The sequence below is a fragment of the Taudactylus pleione genome, unplaced genomic scaffold, assembly GCF_031769625.1.
Source record: "Taudactylus pleione unplaced genomic scaffold, aTauple2 ptg000541l, whole genome shotgun sequence".
NCBI classification, from domain to species: domain Eukaryota; kingdom Metazoa; phylum Chordata; class Amphibia; order Anura; family Myobatrachidae; genus Taudactylus; species Taudactylus pleione.
The window spans coordinates 1,061-23,159 of record NW_028284943.1 but is presented as its reverse complement, the minus strand read 5'-3'; the positions used below and the strand labels follow the sequence as shown (position 1 = coordinate 23,159).

The 22,099-nt window shown below is 45.3% G+C and overlaps 1 protein-coding gene across 1 annotated transcript; it reads left to right on the top strand.

The window, feature by feature from the left end:
• Positions 1-483: 483 nt before the first annotated feature.
• Positions 484-21,741, top strand: GALE (UDP-galactose-4-epimerase; the record flags this gene model as incomplete). Its single annotated transcript, XM_088451240.1, has 9 exons — positions 484-618; positions 5,619-5,748; positions 8,833-8,948; positions 9,176-9,289; positions 18,002-18,178; positions 18,348-18,461; positions 18,665-18,731; positions 21,425-21,510; positions 21,664-21,741. Coding segments are annotated over exons 2-9 (873 nt in total), but the record flags the coding sequence as incomplete, so codon positions are not given.
• Positions 21,742-22,099: the final 358 nt, after the last annotated feature.

The following is a 22,099-nucleotide window of genomic DNA, read 5'->3' as shown; positions in this document are numbered from 1 at the left end:
GAATGAAGCCCTAAGTACCTCGTTCTTGAACATAACCCTGTCAATAGGTCTGGGTAAAACTTTGCCACCTATGCCCACAACAAGGTGCTCCTTATTTTCGGTAGACAAACTGGAATACCTTTCCTATACACTGTTACCTCAATAACATGGCTAATGAGCAAGCCACCTGGTCTTTTCATTACTGAGGGAGGGGTGTATAGCAATACAGTAGCGCTCTCTGCCGCTTCCGGCCCAGTTCCTAGACGCTCACGTTACACAGTACAAATAATGAATACTCTTTGCTCACAATCCCATCACACTGTACAATGAAGGCGCCGGCAGATGACGCTACATGGGAACGTGTCACTTCCACGTAGCGGTGGCAGAATGAATGGGAGACGGGCTGGCGGCTCATTGGGTGAGACACGTTGACCCAGGACTCGCTCTGGCTGCTAAGCTTCTCCTACCTCATTCATAATGCATTATCATCCCGCCCAGCGCCGCATAAGCCGCCAATCGGTTCTTTCCTTCCGACTTAAAAACTCGGGAAGTAGCAGTGAGCTACATTATAGCAGCAGCAGCAGCAGCGCAGGTCTGGTTTTGGGATCTGATCTAATAATCCTGGAGAGCAGCACATAGGTGAGTACAGCATTCAGCATTGCCTCATATACTATTTTAGGTACAAAGCACATAGCTGTTGTTAACTGTATAAAATAGTGATGGTGTCTTTAAAGAGTCCGCACTATACTGAATAGAGTGACAACTGTTACCCTGTCCTGAAATATTATTGTATACCTGGAATGGGTGTACATGCATTCAGACATATGTAAGGTGAACTCTTCATATTTAGGGACCTATTTATCAATCTTCTCTTCCATAAAATTATGTAGAAACTGCAGTTCCTGCATAATTTTATGTATTATAGTTATGTACTAATAGCACAATGCAGGAGATTTCACAGAAATCTGTGGCAAAGTGCTAATTAGCACTGTAGATCGCAGTTCCCATTGCCATCAATGGGGACTACAATCTGAACCCTATGTACCAAACTCCAAAAACAAAAAACAAAGCTTTGCAGAGTTTGGCCCTGATCTTCAGATGGTGTAAACCACTTGAAGCCAATGGAGGCTTTGAAGCACGTGAGAGATCTTCCAATCTCTCTCCAACAGGCTCCATTTGGCAGTGGGGACTGATACTGGGCGCATGCTTCCTTCCCCCTGGAAAAGTCTTACAAACGTGAAAGACTTCTACAAAATGATGGTAATGCAACTCGCAGGGAGAGCCCTTATTACAACTGCTGTGCCTGTGAGTTTCCCATAGTACAGTGTGGAGATATTTTCATTAAAAATGAAAATATCTGCCGTGAAACAGATGCGTAACAATTGCAGCAGTTTTGCGATTATTAATACATAGGCCCCTAACTGATCTATTCTTGCAATATAATTTGTCAAACACATTTGTGATCATTTAAATCAAAGGGACTATCTGAATCCAACTCTACTTTTTCAGAGTAGTAACTGTTTTTCTAGATATTTTCCTCACAAGCTAAATCAAGTAAATGGGATCTAAGGTTTATGGACCTGTTAAACAACAAAAATTTAGTTAATAAACATCTGTTATCGCTGCATTGCATCATTTTAACAGGGCAATTTACCAGTGAAGTCATGGGATAGTGCCTTGGATAGGAGGCTGTCCTGGTGAGGGCTTGGGTCTTTAATAAAGAGAAATATGGCTTTTCTCTAGCATTTTAGCTGGCGAAATCCGTACTTTTCATGTAACTAAATAAAGTCTGGAGAAATCCCTGATGTCAACGCCTTTCCATTTCTCCTTACACATTCCAGCAGCCACAATTGGATATAATGGGTGCTGTGCAGTAACGGTATTTATATAGATAAGCATTGCTTCTCTCCTCTTTTCTGACAAACGTAAGGCCCTCTTTACATGTTGTACTGTGCCCTCGTACCTGCAGTGAAAAGGCGCTTTCCTCTGATGCCCTGGCCAGCTCCATGTTCTCAGCTCCTCCGGTAGCTCCAGCTCCCCCTTCAGTTCAGTCTGCTCCCCCCCTCGGCCGGTTTCCCTATTAGCGTCGGTCTGTTGTCACCGATGCTGATCGGCACATGCACAAAACAAGAGCGAAAGATGTCTGAAATCTTCTTGCCGGGACCATCTTGGCACTTCAAAATATATAAATATGGCAAAAATTGCAAATCCAGAAGCCGCTATTTATTTATTGTGCTGTTTTTCGCTTTGTTTTTTAAAAAGACCCCTTTGTTCTATTGATCGCATGTTCATCACTTCCTTATTGCAATGGCAAAGGAGCGGTCTCTGGAAAAACTGAAGCCACTAATATCATGCAAAGATGGAGTTAGCTAATGGGTCCAGGTTCCAAAAAGATAAGCTTTTGGGTAGCAAAAACAGCTTAATTTCTTAATAAACCAGGTCATTTTTGGGTACACTGTATTTTGGTTGAAGTATGGTAAATTGTAATCTAAATAATACTATGGGGTTTATGTATTAATAATTGCAGAACTGCCAAATTAAATTAAAAAAACGCAAATATCCCTGCTATGTACTAAGGAGAACTCGCAGGGACAGCGGTTGTGATAAGAGCTGTCCCTGCACGTTACATCCCTGGCATTTTGTAGAAGTCATTCACATTTGTATAAGACTTCTCTGGGGGAAGCTGACACTGTATACTCAGTGTCCGCAGCCGGTCGGAAACTGTGGAAGAGAGGTCAGAAGATCTCTCTCCTGCTTGTAAGCCTCCATAGGCTTAAAGCGGTTTAAACTAATGGGGTCAAACTTTGGTACATAGGAGTCAGATCGTAGTCCCTATTGATGCTAATGGGGACTGTGGTCTGCAGTGCTAATTAGCACTCTGATGGAGACTTCTGTGAAATCTCCTGTATTGTGCTATTAGTACATAGCAACAAACCATAAAATTATGCAGAAACAGCAGTTTCTACATAATTTTATGGAACAAAGCTTGATAGGCTCCTTAGGGGCCTGTATATCAAGCCATTTTTTACATAAAATTATACAGAAAGTGCAGTTTCTGCGCTATTTAACACTTCAGATCGCAGTCCCTATTATTATCAATGGGGACTACGATCTGAACCCTATGTACTAAACTCCAAAAAGCGAGTCTGTGGGGTTTCCAGTCTCTGCTCTCTCGCAGCCCCTGTCCGGCCCTGGAAGCTGATGCTGTGCGCATGCGTAGTGTCAGCTTCCTCTGGGGAAGTCTTACTTAAGTAAAATACTTATCTGAAATGCCAGGGATATAACTCGCGGTTACTGCAAACGCTGTCCCTGCGAGTTCCTGGTAATACATTTATCCCAGCGAGTTGGACCGTTAATAATCGCTACCGCGATTAATAATACATACGCTACTTAGTGTCCATGTATTAATTGGAGTTTCCTTTAAATGCATTCCTATATCAGTTAACCATCTCAGCCCAGGTTACTGTTGGCTCATGTATAAAAAGCACACTATCTCACACTGAAAGAGTCTGCTTGACTGGTATGTTTATCTCCTCATTAACACGCCTCCTAGGATCCCACCATTTATTTTCTAATCTCTAGAGATTAGGTATCTAGTAATTTTAGGATCAAAGCGGAAAATACATTTTACTCCAGACTGTGAAAGACTGAGGCGGGGCAGTATTGTACCTGTTGGATCATGACGTAAATTCTGCCACCTACAGTATGTGACAACACCCAGCTTACTGTAGTTATACAGGTATTGCATGCCTGTGCATATTAATAAATTGCTAGTAAGGATCATAGTTTCACGGGCACAAAGGTAAGGTTCCAGTTCTTTAAATTGTGTAGATTGGAGGAATGTAATAGGTTCAGAGTTCTTGTGCGAGTATGATGCAAGTTTGTTCTAAAACTTGCAGTATGTAATAGCTTGCAAGTTGTAAGGTGCCAGTTATCTGAAATGCGAGTCCATGCAAATTTTATGCTAGTGTTACTACGTGAAAACTCGCAAATTGTAATGCGAGTATCATCACATGGTGCGAGTTAGCCCATGTAACCATTATCAGCAGCGTGTTTGACAGAAGCCTGCACAGATCAGTCGGATCCGTGCAGACTTCTGTGTGCTAAAAGTGAAAAAGTGTTAATGACGTGGCCACCCCAAACCCCCCAAAGCATAACCAGCACCGGGCTCTGTGAGCCAGTCCTGGTTGTAAAAATACTGGTGAAAAAAAAAATGCAGGGGATCATCCGTATTTTCATGAACCAGTAACAGTCTCTGTGAGCCTGGGATCTGCCCATTCTGTGGAGGATCCCCACTTCCTGCAGTCTGGGCTGAGTAGTGTGGGGTTGTGAATACTTTGGCAGGGGGAACCCCATCAAGTACATCCCCCTGCTGTGGAATTATACCCCTACTAGTTACAGTCCAGTGCTTATTGTGGAAAATACAGCGGACCCCGTTTTATGTCCCCTGTATTTCCAAGAGCATGAAACCAGCCTGGTGCTGGGGGGCACACATAATTTTCATGCTCTTGCACTCTATTACATATGACTACTGTAATGTAGCATGTTTCCAGCCGCAAACTTGCACATTTTTAGAACTCTATTACATTCCCCCCGATGTATGTACCCAGCAAAAGCATGATGAGACAGAACAGTACATTGCGTTGTCACTACACACTGCACGATGCACGATGCCGTGGACTATGGCGCAATGAGTCGTTCCATGCTGCATTTAGCAGCATGACCTCATTCATCGCATCATCCCATCTGCTGCGCTGCACAGCAGATGGGACCATGCAATGAACGATCCACAGGTACACGCGATTGGGCGTACACACTATGTGATCCGCACAATATATTTATCCGTGCTGTACAAAATATTGTGCTATGGATTACATAGTGTACTCCGCTTACGTATACAGTTTTTAGTAACTAGTAACCTGCCCCATAAAGAAACTCTTCTAGAGGTGTTTTCCATCAGCATGTTTTTAAGCACATTGGATACTTTGCATTGTTTCCATATATTGATGTATCCCTTCCTTTATGGTACATGTTACATAAGTGTTTAGCATTTCCAAATAAATACAAACTGAGATGTATATGAGATGTATTACCATGACAAATATAGCATGGTGTTGGAAGCTGCAGCATGCATCATTGTATACTGTCAGTATAAAGATGTATATTTTCCCTAATAACTGTCCAAAATGGATTGAAACAGATGTTATTTTGACATCTGACACAGGATCTACAGCTTCTGTGTTGGAAGAGCAGGGACATTGGATGAGAAGCTTGTCAATCATCCCCTAAAACCTTCTGCCTGTAAATTAAAGTTTCACCTCTCCATAAAACAGGCAAGGTATTGAGAACACGGTTAGCTGAATGCTACGTGAAGCATTTGATTTTGTATTGGATGTCTTAAGTGTCTGTGCTTCTATAATTTCCCAAAAGTTTGTATTTTTTTTTTTTTTTTTTCCCTCCTGCCAACCAAGCCCAGGAACACTGCTTCCTTTGTACACTTTATGGCTCTGTATCATCAAGCTGAGGGGTAAATTCATGTTTCTAATTAGTTATACTGCAACCAACTTGAAGCAGTGACTGTGCAGCTCGGTTCTCATTAAAAGAAAAAATGGTTTCCCTGTTTCTCTCCCTGCCTGCAGGTCTGAGCAATGGCTGAGAAGGTGTTAGTGACAGGAGGTGCTGGCTATATAGGTAGCCATTGTGTGCTGGAAATGCTGCAAGCTGGATATCAACCTGTAGTCATTGATAATTTCCACAATGCCATAAGAGGTAAGAATATTTGTACATAAAGTATATAAACATGTAAGTTGTATAGGCATTGTTTATACAATGCTTCTGGATACCAGACAATGACATGACAAATCAAGTCTTTGTATGGTCGTCTGTAGTTTTACATCTAGGGTATTGCCCTGTAATGTTACAACAATGTCAATATAATTCTCTATCTTCAGATTAATTCTTTTGGATCAGTTGCAGTGTTTCAGCAAGAAGTGACATTGGTAACTAGTTCAAGCATTGTGTGAATACAGCTAGCGATAATACAGACTTTCGGTTGAAATAGAGAACTTACGGAGGCTGCTGTAGATAAAATCCACACCTCTTAAGCTGCATACACACACAACAATTTAGTAAACTAACTATTTTAGTAAACTATTTTCATTTTTTTTTTTCAAGGGAAAAATGAATTAAAATCGTTTACTAAAATCTTTCATTTACTAAATGTAATGAACTATTTTTTTGAACTACAAATGATTTTTGCATATTCCCTTACTGAAAATCGTTGAGTTGGTCAGTCTGACTGAACTACAAACACGCATGAACGTTCATTGGTTTAACTCAGAAAGTGAACAATTTTTTTCAACGATTGACGATATCATTATCGATAATCGTTCAAAAAATCATGTGTGTATGCACCTTAAATGTTCATTGGAGAAGCATGTGTAGCCAGATTGCAAACAAAATGACCACCAGTGAGACTAAAGCTCCGTACACACTGAGCGATCAGACAACGATAAAGATATCGTTAACCAAAAACGTATAGCGAAAGATAGGCGCTGTCAAGTGTCACCCCAAATGTTTTAAAGAATTCAGAAAAAAGTGCTGATATACCTATTGATCAATTTAAATATTAAGAGCGGATATAAAATTGTAACAGATAAAGTATTGTTACACTATCCCTTGTGCAGCCAACCAAACCTAGTAGTCACCTAAGTAGACAAAAAATGTCAGGAAAGGAGTGTATATGTTTGTGAGTGAGAATGACCATATGAAGTGTCTTTTTAATCACAATAGGTTTATTCTAAATAACGCAATGATAGTGAACATAATAATGATAAACAAAATTCTAAAATACATATAAAAGCATACAATATTAAAAATGTATGTAAATGTACTCTGTTTCACCAGACTTAACTGATAAGAATATAGATTACTTGTGCCAATGTAAATATATATAAGTAGCTGGAACAACTTGTCAATATCCAAAAACTCGTGAACTAAATATGCAGTGATCCACAATAGCTGTACGTTCTGGGGGCCTGATTCAGACCCACTCGCAAGTGGGTTGAGGTTGGCCCAGTGCTCATGCGCAAAACAGAGCCGGCTCCGTCGTGCGAATGCGCGAGACCTGGATAGCGACGGGCAAGCCGTCGCTCCGGGTCTCGTACCAAGGGGGCGTGCTGTCGATGTTGAGTGACAGCACGCCCTCTTTAGTGGGCGGCCCGGGGGTGTGGCTGGCCAGATGAAGGCCGGCCCCACTGACATCACAAGTGATGTCAGTGGGAGTGCTTTCGGCTCTGATAGAGCCGAAAGCACTCTAGGGCTTGCGGCAACGAGACCCTACCACAAGGGTCTCGTCGCAAGCCCGATGGTCAAGACCATCGCGACCATCTTCCTGGCCGTTCGCTATAGCTGTGGGTGGTCACCCACAGCTATGCGAGCGGTCAGGAGGCTACTCTAAAAAACCAGAGGGCCGGCCCTGATTCAGAGCGAGCGCTCTGTCAAAGCGTCTGGCTCTGAATCAGGCCCTGAGTGTACAGTCAAAGGGATCTCGCTGGTCTGTAACAATCACCATCAGGCATGCATGTAATAGCGGGTTGTTTGAGAACAAAGTGCCAGAGTGCTTTTTAATATTGTCTGTTTAAAAGTCTCAGCGCTGGTGACGACCTGTAGCCAGACTACAGGTCATCACCAGCGCTGAGACTTTTTTAAAAAGATTTTATTTGGATTACCACCAGCCTTACCTGTCTAATTTTTGAATTTCTCAATTTGATCAACAATTGTTCTCACCGTGACTACCTGCTAATAAAGGATCCACATGCTAACAGCCAAAATCCACAGCGTGGCTGCCTCACACTACAACTATGTCTGATTGACACTGAGGTATTTATTGGTAGCAGCGGGATCTCACAGAGCGGATCGCTCAAGTGTTCTGGTTTCTAGCTCCCTATATTGTGGAGTTTCAGTGACAATATTCAAAAGCACTCTGGCACTTTATTATCAAACAAGCTGCTATTATATGCATGCCCGATGGTGATTGTTTTGGGCCAGTGAGATCACTTTATTGACTGTACACTCAGAACTTTTTACCACTACCGATATCATTGTGGATCACTGCATATTTAGTTCACGACTTTTTGGATATTGACAAGTTGGCCCAGCTACTTGTGTATATATATTTATGTTGGCACAAGTATTCGATATTCTTAATCAGTTAAGTCTGGTGAAACTGAGTATGTTTTTTAATATTGTATGTTTTAATATTGTATGCTTTTATATGTATTTTAGAGTTTTGTTTATCATTATGTTCACTATCATTGTGTTATAATTTAGAATAAACCTATCGTAATTAAAAAGACACTTCATATGGTCATTCTCATTTTAATCTCACTCCTGAGTGCCATCTCTTTATATAGATAAAAATATCGTTGTCTGATCGTTCTGCATGTGCTGGATGTTTGATATCGACCATCCAGCACATGCACCAACCCCCAAACGACTATAGGTCCCTATGCTAACCTGGTCGATATCGACTAGGTTGGCCTGCATGCTCGGGTGATGATCAGTATTGACCATCTGTGCCTGCACATCGACCGTCATTTGGGGGTTGGCAGTGCCCAAAAACAGGACGATATGAACTATAACTATATGATCGATAGTTATCATTCATATCGTCCTGTTTAATCGTACCATGTATATGCATCTTTAAAGATATTTTGTGCAAATAAGATAATAAGCATAGAAAATTATAGGGCTATGTTAGACCAAATTTCTTGGATCACATGATACTATAATATTGTGGTGATGTTCTCCCTTTAAGACTTTCTAGTAATCACTCTCATTTGCTGTTTTAAGGGACCAATGGTCTCCCAGAAAGTCTGCTCAGAGTGCAGGAAATTACAGGTAAGAAGATTGAGTTTGAAGAGGTGGATTTACTGGACCGAGCTGCAATGAACAACGTGTTTGATAAGGTACAAATTAACTTTGATTTGGTAACCTTTTAATAATATTAAATATATGCATGTTCTGAGCCCATATTGTACTGCTATTTTTATGTTTATTAATATTAGTGATCGCATCATTTACTGTAACTAAACTTATCTTGTGTTATAATTTATGGGTCCTGGTGTTCCTATTGGGGCCTAAAAGCAATAGCAGTCCTGACTTTCTGCGATATATCTTTTTGTCCTGTACCTAGCACAAGTTCTCTGCTGTTATGCACTTCGCTGGCTTGAAAGCGGTTGGAGAGTCTGTGCAGAAACCACTCATGTATTATAAAGTGAACCTCACTGGCACTATCCAGCTCCTGGAGGTGAGTGCATTTAACTAATGAGGCGGATGGGTCTGTGAGAAGGCCTGATGTGGTGGAAGAGAATTTGCATGCAAGTAATTAAACTGTAACTTTTGCATCTCATTGGAGAAAATGAATGATGGCACCTTCCTTAGTTGTACCATTTTCAATATATAGCGCTGTTCTGTACAGATGCTTCTGAGACCTTGATCCTCAAGCTGCTTTCAGATAGGACTGCTGTACTGCATGTGTCTCTTGATTAATGAACCAATGATCAGACTGTGTGAAACTGGCGAGTGTTGGAGACTCCCACTATTTGGGCTAAATTTAATAAGATTCTTTTTTTTGATCGAGTTGGAGTTTTTCTGTGATTTGGGTGTGATTTTTGTAAATCAGATTTACTAAGGCCCAAATTACAGATGAACTACAACTTGGCACACCAATTCGGCACAATACACCCTCGAACCAAATATCCTATAGTTTAACATCTAATTAGAATAGAAATCCCAGATTTACTAAGAATCATGTTTGTCAAATATATCAAAATCGCAGCACAATGCACAAAATAAACAGACCTGCCTGTGAGCAGTGTGCTTGTTTGAAGCACTGCACAGATTAGTATGATCTGTGCAGGCATTTGTGTTTATACCGGTAAAGAAAGTGTTGCTTAAAAAAAAAGGCACGGGGGCTCCCCCAACAGCATAACCAGCCCTGGACCTCTGAGCCCATCTGGTACTGATAAATACTGGCATGGGGTCCCTGCTATCTTCAAGTAACCAGCACCGGGCTGATTGGCCAAGAGTCAGACAACTCTCAGCCATCAGCGCTATAGTGTGAGAGAACCATGTGGGATCTGTCATTTGGGTTGCTATACTGTATGTAAGATAGCTATATCTATCTATCAAGATACAGGTATGTAAAGGCACAAAAAAAGTAATTTCTACTTCAGGGTCCATAGGGGTCCACAGGGTGACCTTGGAGTATAGCTGGATCCTCGGGCACCACGGAGTTAAAGCTTTTAGCTGCTCCCAGGACGCACTTGGGTCCATCCTCCCCTTATACCCCCCCGAGCCACAGGCACCTCAGTTTAAGATGGTGCCCGGCCGGAGTCGGGTCACCCTGCGGGGGGGGCTGCAGGAGCAGCCCCCTAAAACTTTTTATTTAACTAGGTAAAATTTATTTTTTACTTTAGTTTTGTTCTCCAGAGCGGCAGCGTTGGGCTGTCTGTACAGACGCCCACGCCGCCGCTCCTTCTTCCTGCTGGCGCCGCGACGCCAGCACTGAACTGGGGATCGCGGCGGGGGAAGCCAGAGTCTGTACTAGCTGGACTCCCGGGACTGCTGCCGGAGACGCCGGGGAGATCAAGGTAAGCTGCGCACCGCTGATTAGCGGCGGTGCGCGGGTTCCTTTTAAATGCAGTCCCATGCCCCCGGTCTAGGGGGACAGACCGGGGGCGCTAGCGGTGGCATACCCTGTTAGACCACCAGGGTAAATAAACGGCAAGCGGGATGCCGGCAACCCGGGGGTTAAATTTGCTAGCCAGGGGAGGAAGCCTTCCCTGTCTAGCGGCTCCTCCCCTCAGCTCAGCGCGCCTTTCAGCTCGTAGTCTGGCGTCGCTGAGCTGCAGTTACTCGGCCACTCCTCCTCTGAGGTCTCCAGCAGCCATTTTCTCCAAGTGGCAGCGCAGATCTTCAGGGAGCACGCGGACCGGTCCCCCTGTGTACCTCTCCCCTGCAAAAGGACAGTGTACACAGCACTATAGCCCTCCCAGACACTGAATCTGGGCAGGTTGATTGTAGTGGAAAGGTGCAGTGAGTATATCTTCCTGCATGGTATGTGACTTTTGTTAGTGCTGCCTGTCTGTGTATTTTTTCTACTTACTCTCAGCCTATACCTATCCCTTTCCTTCTCCTACAAGCCCTACAGGTGTGTGGGGGAAGGGTGTTTCTACTGACCTCACTTATATAGATCACGTATTTGTGAGGTCCGTCACATACAGTTGTGTGCTACACAGTGCCATATTGTGGGCTGTTGTCCAGCACACGGGTGAGTGCGCACGTTTTCTTCCCAAGTCATGTCTGAGGAGGAGATTGAGCACTCCGGGGCTCCGGTATTGTTCTCCTGCAGGCGCTGTTCTGCAGGAGTGGATAGGGAGGATTTGTCACAGGACCGCCTGTGCGGACGGTGCCAGGCGCTCCCTGGTATGTCTAAACCTCCTATGTCGCAGGAGCCATCATGGGCGATGTTTTCCCAGGTGCTGGTGTCCATCGCGGACCGTCTGTCTGTCCCGACTGCCGCCCCTACTAGGGCGTTGCCCCAGCCTGCCATCCCCCATTCCCCAGGTGTCCCACAATTATTGCAGACTCCCCCGGGGTCTCAGCCTGTTGGTCCCTATGCGGGGTTGCCAATGTATATACAGTCCACCCCTGTGGCGCAGCAGGCTGTGGTGCCGTTTCAGGCTCCTGGGGCAGCTCCTCCACCCTGGGTGGATGCGCTTTCCCACACTGTCCAAGATTTGGCGGCAGCATCTTCGGCTTTTCAGTCGATGTTGCGCAGTGACGTGCCCTCCAGGGCGTCTCAACGCACAGTTATGGCGCAGGCTGCGCACTTTTCGGACTCTGAGGGGTCCTCAGATGATGGTGAGGTGCAGGATGACTCAGCCTCAGATGCCTCAGTCCAGGAGGTAGACACTAAGTCTTCCATCAATGTGCGGGCTCTGGTTAGGGCGGTGCGGGCCATTCTTCTGATTGAGGATGAGGCACCCGCTCCCAAGTCGAGGTATCCTAGTTTTAAAAAAGCTAAGGTTCCTTCTGTAGCATTCCCCTTGTCTGATCAGTTGACTGATCACATGGGGGCCTGGCAGACGCCCAGTAAGCGATTCCTGCCACAAACGCTTGGCGTCCAATTATCCATTTCCGGAAGCGCATTGTAAGAAATGGGAAACTCCGCCTGCGGTCGATTCCCATGTAACACGCCTCATCAGGAGTGCTACTTTGCCATTGCTGTCTATATCCTCGCTGAAGGATCCTTATATACAGGAAGGTGGAGACTTGTCTAAAGTCTATTTATTCTCTCTCAGGGGCTGTAGCCCGGCCGTCCATGGCCATCACCTGGGGGGCCAACGCCTTGGAGGACACGTTTACGGATGAAGCTCCGGATGTCCAGAGGGCGTTGTTAGGACAGATGAGATGCCGCCTCCTACATTGGAGAAGCATCTTTGGATGCTAGCCTGCTGACCTCTAGGGTTTCGGCGGCAGCAGTGTCTGCTCGCAGATCCTTGTGGTTGAGGTCTTGGAGAGCAGACGCGGATTCAAAGAAAGGCTTGGAGGCCTTACCTTTTAATGGAGAGTTACTATTTGGTCCGGACCTGGACAAAATAGTAGATACCCTGGCAAAATCCAAGTCAGCCTTCCTCCCTTCAGCTGCTACACCTGCTAAGGTCCGGAACTCGGCCTTTCGTTCCTTTCGGGTTCAGGGCAAGGCAAAGGGTCAGTCCTTCCCGAGGCAGTCCGCACCCAAGACCGCCTCAAAGCCAAAGAAGCAAGCCTGGAGTGCTAGGCGCCCTTCTTCCAAGCAAGAAGATAAGCCTTCTGCGTGATGGGACGGGCCTCCCTCTGGGGGACCCCAGAGTGGGAGGCCGACTTCTTCAATTCGCCCAGTGCTGGCACAATACCACCACGGATGCCTGGGTGCGAGAAGTGGTCTCCCAGGGGTACGCCCTGTCTTTTTGGCACAGGCCGCCTCGCCAGTTTTTTTGCACAAGTCCTTCTCAGGACAAAACCAAGGCCTTGCGGGTTCAGGAAGCCATAGAGGCCTTGCTGACGGCGGGGGTCATTATACCCGTACCACAGTCTCAACGTGGGATGGGGTATTACTCTACGCTGTTTCTGGTGCAGAAACCCAAAGTCCATGAACAGGTTTCTCAGGGTTCCCAAATTCAGGATGGAAACTTTGCGTGCCATCATTCTGGCGATGGAACCGGGGAATTATATGGTCTCCCTGGATATCCAGGACGCCTACCTCCATGTGCCTATAGCAACATCGCACCAACTGTTTCTGCGGTTTGCTATTCTCCACAACCACTACCAATTCAGGGCTCTACCCTTTGGTCTCTCCACGGCACCAAGGGTATTTACTAAGGTGATGGCAGTCATGGCGGCTCACCTTCGGAGCCAGGGGATACGGTTGCTACCGTATCTAGACTACCTCCTCTTGCTGGCGAGCTCCCCCGAAGGTACTGATCCAGCATCTCCACCTGACGGTCGCTTGTCTACAGGCGCACGGCTGGTTGATCAACTGGAAGAAGTCCTCCCTCATCCCATCACAGCGGATGGTTCATTTGGGGACCCTGCTGGACTCTCGTCAGCAACGGATTTTTCTGACTCCAGAGAAGGTCTCCTCCTTACAGCTGCGGATTCACAGTTGTCTGAGCAGGGGCAGAGTGTCGGTGCACTCAGCGATGAGAGTTTTGGGGTCCATGGTGTCGGCATTCGACATGGTGGAGTTTGCCCAGTTCCATTCCAGGCCCCTGCAGAGGCTGATTCTTTCGGAATGGAACGGATTGCCACACAGTATCCACTCTCAGATGCTGGTGTTGTCCTCGGAGGTGCGTCTGTCCCTAGCCTGGTGGCTGCAGACTGCTCATCTCCTCGAGGGGCGCCCCTTTTGGATCCCGGAATGGGTTCTGCTCACGACAGATGCCAGTCTCCGGGGTTGGGGGGCGGTGACAGGCTCCTTGTCACTTCAGGGTCGTTGGTCGGCGGAGGAAGCGATTCTTCCCATCAACATCCTGGAACTGCGGGCAGTATACAGAGCCCTGCAGTCATCCGGCACCGCTCTTCACGGAAGGGCCATTCAGGTGCAGTCAGACAACACCACCACGGTGGCGTACATCAATCACCAGGGAGGGACTCGCAGTCGAGCTGCGATGTCGGAGGAGTCCCGCGTCCTGGCTTGGGCGGAGCGCTATCTTCCAGCTCTCTCGGCAGTCTTCATCCCGGGAGTCCTCAATTGGGAGGCAGACTTCCTCAGCCGTTACGACGTGCATCCCGGGGAATGGTCGCTTCATCCAGAGGTATTCCAACTACTCGTGGACAAATGGGGGCGGCCAGAGCTGGACCTGATGGTGTCCCATCACAAGCTGCCTGTGTACGGGTCAAGGACAAGGGACGCAGGCGCAAGTCTGATAGACGCGCTGTCGGTGAGATGGCTGTTTCAACTGGCTTACTTGTTCCCTCCGATATCTCTTCTGCCTCGGGTCCTGCGCAAGTTCAAGCAGGACGGAGGCACACTGATCCTGGTGGCCCAGAAGGCCGTGGTACTCCGATCTGCAGAGCCTGTCCATCGACGCTCCGTACCTCCTACCTCAACGGCGGGACCTGTTGTCTCAGGGGCCCTGTCTTCACCCGGATCTGGGTCAACTATCTTTGACGGCGTGGCTCTTGAGACAGCCGTCCTGAGGTCTTGGGGCTTTTCTAGCTCCGTTATTACCACCATGCTGAGGGCGCGCAAGCCTGCTTCCGCGAGGATCTATCACAGAGTGTGGCACACTTACTTTCAGTGGTGTGAGGCCAGAAAATATGATCCCCAGGTGTTCCGGGTTTCGCGTATTCTGGCTTTCCTTCAGTCGGGTTTGGATTTAGGATTACATCTTTCCTCACTGAAGGTGCACGTGTCTGCTCTGTCGGTGTGGTTCCAGTGCAGGATTGCTGCTATGCCGGACGTACACACCTTTTTCCAGGGTGTTTTAAGAATCCAGCCTCCCTTTGTGCCACCTGTGGCCCCGTGGGATTTGGCGGTGGTTCTTCGGGCCTTACAGGGTCCGCCTTTTGAGCCCTTGGAGTCAGTGGAGCTGAAGTGGCTAACTTTTAAGACTGTTGCATCCTTTGGGCGCCGGGTTCTCCTATCAGCACAGGAGCGTCCCCGCCCTTAGTTGGACTGCTTTGGAACATCCCCCCAAGGTCACCCTATGGACCCTGAAGTAGAAAACAAAAGATCTGGTAAGAATTTACCTTTTGTTATCTCTGTTTCTACGAAGTCCATAGTGTCCACAGGGCACCCGCCCTGACGCACCTGGCTTCATATGGGCTCTGTGACTGGTCACCGGTTTTCCGTCTCCCATTTCTGTGAGTATGGTTCTTGTGTGTTCCAGTCTTCCTTCTCTCTGTTTCGTCTCCTCCTCCGGCCTGGGCTGCTTACCAACTGAGGTGCCTGTGGCTCGGGGGCAGGGTATAGGAGAGAATGGACCCAAGTGCATCCTGGGAGCAGCTAAAAGCTTTAACTCCGTGGTGCCCGAGGATCCAGGATCCAGCTATACCCCAAGGTCACCCTGTGGACCCTATGGACTTCGTAGAAACAGAGATAACAAAGGTAAGTTCTTACCATATCTCTTGTTGTTCCACAAAGAAATTTGTGAGAAGTCCCAGAACAAATTGCTCTGTATAATGGACTAGAACCAGTCCAAATCAATAGTCCACTTGCCGACACTATACGTGTGTCGGTGTCTTCACCTCAATACCTGAATCCAGTTGGGAGTGAATATCTATGATTAAAACAAATATAGGGGGCGCCACATAGTGCATTAAAAGTTAAAAAATTTATTACAGCAATTGAACAAGAAAAAAACAGATTGACTTGTGTACCAAATGTGGCGGTATGACCACCGTGAGTGTGTCTCACATAAATCAAACAGTGTCCAGTGTCGCATCCGGTATATCTCACGCACGGACCATCGTCTCATCAAGCCACACCCCTACGTATTTTCAACGTGAGGGTTCTGGTGAGTTTAAATAAACTGAGGATCGTTGCACTGCAAATCTCCTCTAAAATGGCTCCTGTAAAGAAGACTTAAGACTGATACACAGTTCCCCTCTAGTAGCGGTTTGGATTCGGACTGATGGTGGTGTATGTATAAAATATATCTATATTTTGTGTGTCCCTGTGGGGATTTATGCTGGACAAGAACGATCACCGCCAAGGCAGGGTGAGTATGAAGTGAGTGTGTTTGTGTAATAACTGATTAAATCAGTCTGTGTGTGAGTCCTGTATTTTGTTTGTATTTTTTTTTATAGTGGAACTATAGGTGCTAGCAGGCCCTTAATGTCTGGGCATGCTGGCACTTGGGGAACCACAAGTGCCTGGCATGCTGGGGAAGGCTTGCTGGGACCTGTAGTTCCACTGTAAACAATATTCTATATTTTACACCATTACCACCACACCCATAGCCTTCAGGGCTCTCCCTGCTATAGTGTAAGCCCCAGTTCGGTGCTAGTTATTGAAAAATAGGAGGGATCCCACGCTAGTTCACCCGCCCCCGCCCTGATTTTTCCATGACCAGGCTCAGTTCCTGACCTGGTAGTGTTTTTGGGGTGGGGGTGGGGGGGACTCCACACTAATACTTTTTTTTTTTTTTTTTTTTTTTTTGATATCTATAATATCTCGCACTTGAAATCGCTGAGTATCAACATCTAAATAGTAAAATCGGATTATTGATAAACTTGGGTTCTTGATTTTAAAACTTTTCCGGCAATGTTTATGAATCAAACGTGATTCTTAGTAAATTTACCCCTTAGTATGCTTGAACATGCGTCTAGTGCTGAGGTTCCCAAATACGGTCCTCAAGGCTCCCTAATAACAGCTCAGATTTTGGAGAGATCCATGGTTGAGCACAGGTGTCTTAAGGCCCCCATACATTAGCCATCTATTGTGGCAGTTCTTCAATTTGCAATCGATTGTGTATAAAAATCTGCACTGTATGGGCTTCACAGATCGCAACCAAAAAGTGATTGGAATTGTTAAATCAGATTGTCCAACATGTTTGATTTCACAGTTGGATTGCGGCTGTAGATTGCTATTATATGGAGATGATCAGCAGATTTGCAGACCGTTGCTAGTAAAATGATGGACCTTTCAAGATTGGCAGATTTGTGTTTGCTGAAAATGATCTGCAAATCACTGAAAACTATCTGTAATGTATGGGCGCAGATTGCTCGAATGGGAAATTCTAAGATAGGGCAATAAATCTTCAAATTGTTCAATTGTGGTTTTCAGACTGCTGATGTATGGGGGCCTTTAATTAGTACCTCAATTTGATTTAACCACCTGTGCTCAACCATGGATATCTCTAAAACCTGAACTGTTGGGGAAGCCTTGAAGACCGCAATTGGGAACCTCTGGTCTAGTGCTTCAGGCAGCAGGGATGTTAATGGATATGATTCACAACCTGCTCAGTTGTCCAGAACACCATACTGTTCAAAGTTGCTCTTGTGGGTAGAACCATGATTTTCCAGGCTTGTAAACCTTGGTTTTGCTGGAATAACCTGTATTTTGAAATGTCGGCCGGGCCCGCTGCTGCCAATGTCGCTCACTGGACATATCGTCCAGTGTGTATGTGCCTTAAAACTATTTTGTCAGGACAATTTTAGGCCCAGATTTATCAACGAGTGATGTTCTTGCTCGTTCCTAATCTTATGTGTTTGAAAAATGACAGTTGGGGAACATTTAAGTTAGTAGCTGATTGGTTGTCTCACCATACAAGTCTAGTAATGAGTGATAACAAGACTATAACTCTGATAAATCTGGACCATAGTCTTTGGTTTCCCAGGCGAGCGAATACCTTTTTCCATTTCAGGGCATTGTATAAAACTATTTTTGTGGTTCTATGACTTAAGGGCTTGAGGTGACATTTTATACTGTTAGGGCACAGAATTGTAACAAGCTTGTTTTTAACTGCAGATAATGAATTCTCATGGAGTAAACCAGATAGTTTTCAGCAGCTCTGCCACCGTATATGGAGACCCCATGTACCTGCCGATAGATGAGAAGCACCCAGTTGGAGGATGCACAAACCCATATGGAAAATCAAAGTATTTCATTGAAGAGATGATTAAAGATCTATGCAAAGCTGAAGGGGTGAGTGCAATAAGGGATACTCTAGTTACCAGACACAGAGTAGACTGCTGCCGTCAAGGCTATCAAATACATTTGCATGATCAGAGATCTGTACAGCGATTTCCATTGGGAACAGTTCTTGTGCCCGTGTGTTTACACGCTATTTATGTATTCTTCTTCCCCCTTCTAGGAGTGGAAAGCCATTCTTTTGAGATACTTTAACCCTGTTGGAGCTCACGTGTCTGGGAGGATTGGAGAAGATCCCCAAGGAATCCCAAACAACCTGATGCCCTATGTCTCCCAGGTCTGTTAGTCTTGGATATGCAGATAACACAACTAAGACCCAATATATAGATTACTGCACTAGTTGTATGCCACAAACTATTACATTAACTGCCTTATCAATGTAAAAAAACTGTACAAAATATTTAAGTTTAAGATCCCACAGTCTCTATTCTCCTCTAAGCATGTTGGTTTAATGCAGTCCATTTTACGTGCCTTTTTCAGGTAGCTGTTGGAAGACGGGAATACTTGAATGTATTTGGAGATGACTATAATACAGTGGATGGGACTGGTAAGTATCTACATATGTAGCTATACATAGGGTAAGGGAATGAGGTTCCTTTTTAAATTGCTCAGATAATAGCAGATATAGATTAAATGCAGTTTTATTTAATATAGCCGGTGCACTTAATTATATGGAATTTTAGCAGAATAACAGGCAATATAAACAGTCACCAGGTGGGTAAGGGCAGAGTCCTAAAATGTAAGGAATTGGGACTGTGCCACTGACATTCCCAGTAAGACCAGTGATGAGCATTGCCTCTTCCTCCAGCTCAACACAACTTTTCTCTCTGGTATATTATTGGGAAGCTCTTAAGTTAGGTAAACTCCTATACAATTATCAAGCCGATATCTGTTGATCGGCCCGATAATTGTATAGGTGTGTATGCAGGCACATTAGCAGATTGCTTAAAACACTCCTGCAAATGGTTGGATTGGGCGGTAACATTTTATGAGCAGTTTAATATTTAGGATGCCCGACCTTCCAATCCATTGAACATACACACTGAGCTAGAAATGGCTCATTGTGTATGGGGTGTGTCACATTGATCGGATAATCACTCCGAAGATAGCAGCGTTGTCTGATCTGCCGAGTGATTGGCTTAGTGTGTACCAGGCTCGTACACACAGAAGGGTCTCTGGGTGGGATCAGAGCATCTAAAGTAGCATAGGCGTACAATGGCCCTGCTAGGTTGATAAATTTAGATAACTGTCTGCGCTCAGTCCAGCTAATTACAAGTTAACTCACTTCCTGGCATTTCTATGCAGACTAGCGTACTGGTTTGACGGCCTGGTAATTTGATTATCAATGCAAAAATACTCTTAAAAGAAATCCTACAAATGGCTCTATACTGCATTGAAACCTGACCTTTTCTAATACATACTATACATCTAACATTTAAGTCACACTCCTAATATCTGCTATGCAGAATATCTTAAAGCATACGTTTTGTGAAAAGGGGTTCTTAACATTGGATAGCCTAACACATGAGGACTGAATAGTTCTAACTATGGCAAGCGGAATACTTATGACATTTAATCACTAGGGGCCTGATTCAGATCTGCACGCAATGCTGATATTTATGCAGTGTGAGCGCTTGTTAGCCATTGCACATGTGAAAGCTGCACTGTGCATTAACAGCAATTTGTTTTGTGATCACACAGAGGATGCACTAGCAAAGTGAGTGACAGGTAGTCAGCATGTGGGGCGATAACGGGGGGATAGAAAAATGCAGGCATGTCGGACAATTTAAAAACTTTTCAGAGCTTTCATAAATTAGACTGCGTTCTTGCTTGCAGCAGGAGAGCCTTCTGCGTGTCTGTGGTACCTTTAGACTTACTCAGAAGGCTGATGACCGCCTTACCGGTGTTTGATGTTTTGTGTGTGAGCAGTGGATTTGAGATTCTTTTAATGGGCGTCTCTAAGCACTGGCTATTATTAGTATATTTTCGCAACTGTGATTTTGCAGATGCAATGGCACAAAGTCCTGCATCTGAGATGCAACTGTTTTTACTTTAAGCCAAAAGGCAGTCTGTAAAAAGACCAGGACTATAAAAGTATCTGAATGTGCCGCAGTTATGCGAAACTAGGTATGGGGTGGCGGTTAGCTCCTCATTTCGTCACACATGGGACCACCATTTTCTGTACATGAGAAACAAGCATCTAGGTCCCATTCATGCTGCCAAAACAGCTCTGACCTGTTGAAGAATGGACTCCGCAAGACCTCTGAGGGTGGTATCTGGCATCAAGCCATAAGTAACAGATCCTTTAAGTTTTGTAAGGTGCGAGCTGGGGCCTCCAAGGCTCAGACTTATTTTTCCAGCACATCCCACATATGCTCGATTGGCTTGAGATCTGGGAAATTTGGAGGCCAAGTCAACACCTTGAACTCTGTCATGTTCCTCAAACCATTCCAGAACAATTTTTGCAGCGTGGCAGGGCACATTATCCCGCTGAAAGAGGTTGCTGCCATCAGGGAACACCGTAGCTATGATGGGTTGTATTTGGTCTGCAATAATGTTTAGGTAGGTGGTATGTGTCAAACATCTACATAAATGCCAGTACCCAAGGTTTCCCAGAAGAACATTGCTAAGAGTACATCACGCTGCCTCAACTGGCTTGTCCTCTTCCCATAGTACATCTTGGTGCCATTTTTCCCCAGGTAAACACCGCACATGCATGCAACCGTCCCCATGTAAAATGAAACGTGATTCATCACACCAGGCCATTCTTCCATGGTTCCGTTCTGACATCACATGCCCATGGTAGGTGGTGCTTTTAACAGTAGATGGGTTAGCATGGCCACTCTGACCGGTCTATGGCAATGCAGCTCTGTGTTTGGAGACACCTTTCTATCATAGCCAGCATTAACTTTTCCAGCAAGTTGTGCTGCAGTAGTTCTTCTGTGGGATAGGACCAGCTGGGCTACCCTTTGCTGTCTACATACATGTAGCCAGTTGTCCATCCTTGGCCCACTTTTGGTAGGTAGCCACTACATACTTTGGCCCTTGTCAAAGTCGCTCACATCCTTACACTTGCCCATTTTTCCTGCTTCCAACACATCAACAACTGACTGTTCACTTTTTGCCTATTATATACCACCCATTGGCAGATGCATAGTAATAAGAAAATCAATGTTATTCTGCCACCTGTCAGTGGTTTTAATGTTGTAGCTGATGGGTGTATATACATATGTTTTATAGGTGTTCGCGATTATATTCACATTGTCGATCTTGCTAAAGGTCACATTGCTGCACTCAAGAAGTTGCAGACCAGCATTGGATGTAAAGTAAGTATGGGAACTGCCATTTTGCATATCATTTCCCTTATTTTAGTCAGTGACCTTTTTGTAAACTGCTGAGCAACTTTATATATTGGCATTCTTTATAAACTGTATCTTTGTTTTCTCTATATGATCTGACACAATTCCCTCCACATACAGGTATATAACCTGGGAACTGGAGTAGGATATTCTGTACTCCAGATGGTGGCGGCAATGGAAAAAGCTTCTGGTAAAAAGGTTAGTTTCACAACAAGTGATTGCTTTGCTTTCCCTCTACAAAGTAAGAAATTCTGGGCCTGACTTAGAGTCGAACGCTCTGGACCAGAGTGCTCGCTCTGAATCTGGGCCCTCCTACCTGTTCTTGGAGCGGCCTCTTGGACGCTCGCATAGCTGTGGATTACCACCCACAGCTATAGCGAGCGTCCATGATGATGGTCAAGACCATCGCGACCATCGGGCTTGCGACGAGACCCTGCGGTAGAGTCTCGCTGCCGCAAGCCCTGGAGTGATTTTGGCTCTATCAGAGCCAAAATCACTCCCACTGACATCACTAGTGATGTCAGTGGGGCCGGCCCCAGACGGTAGGCGTTCCCAT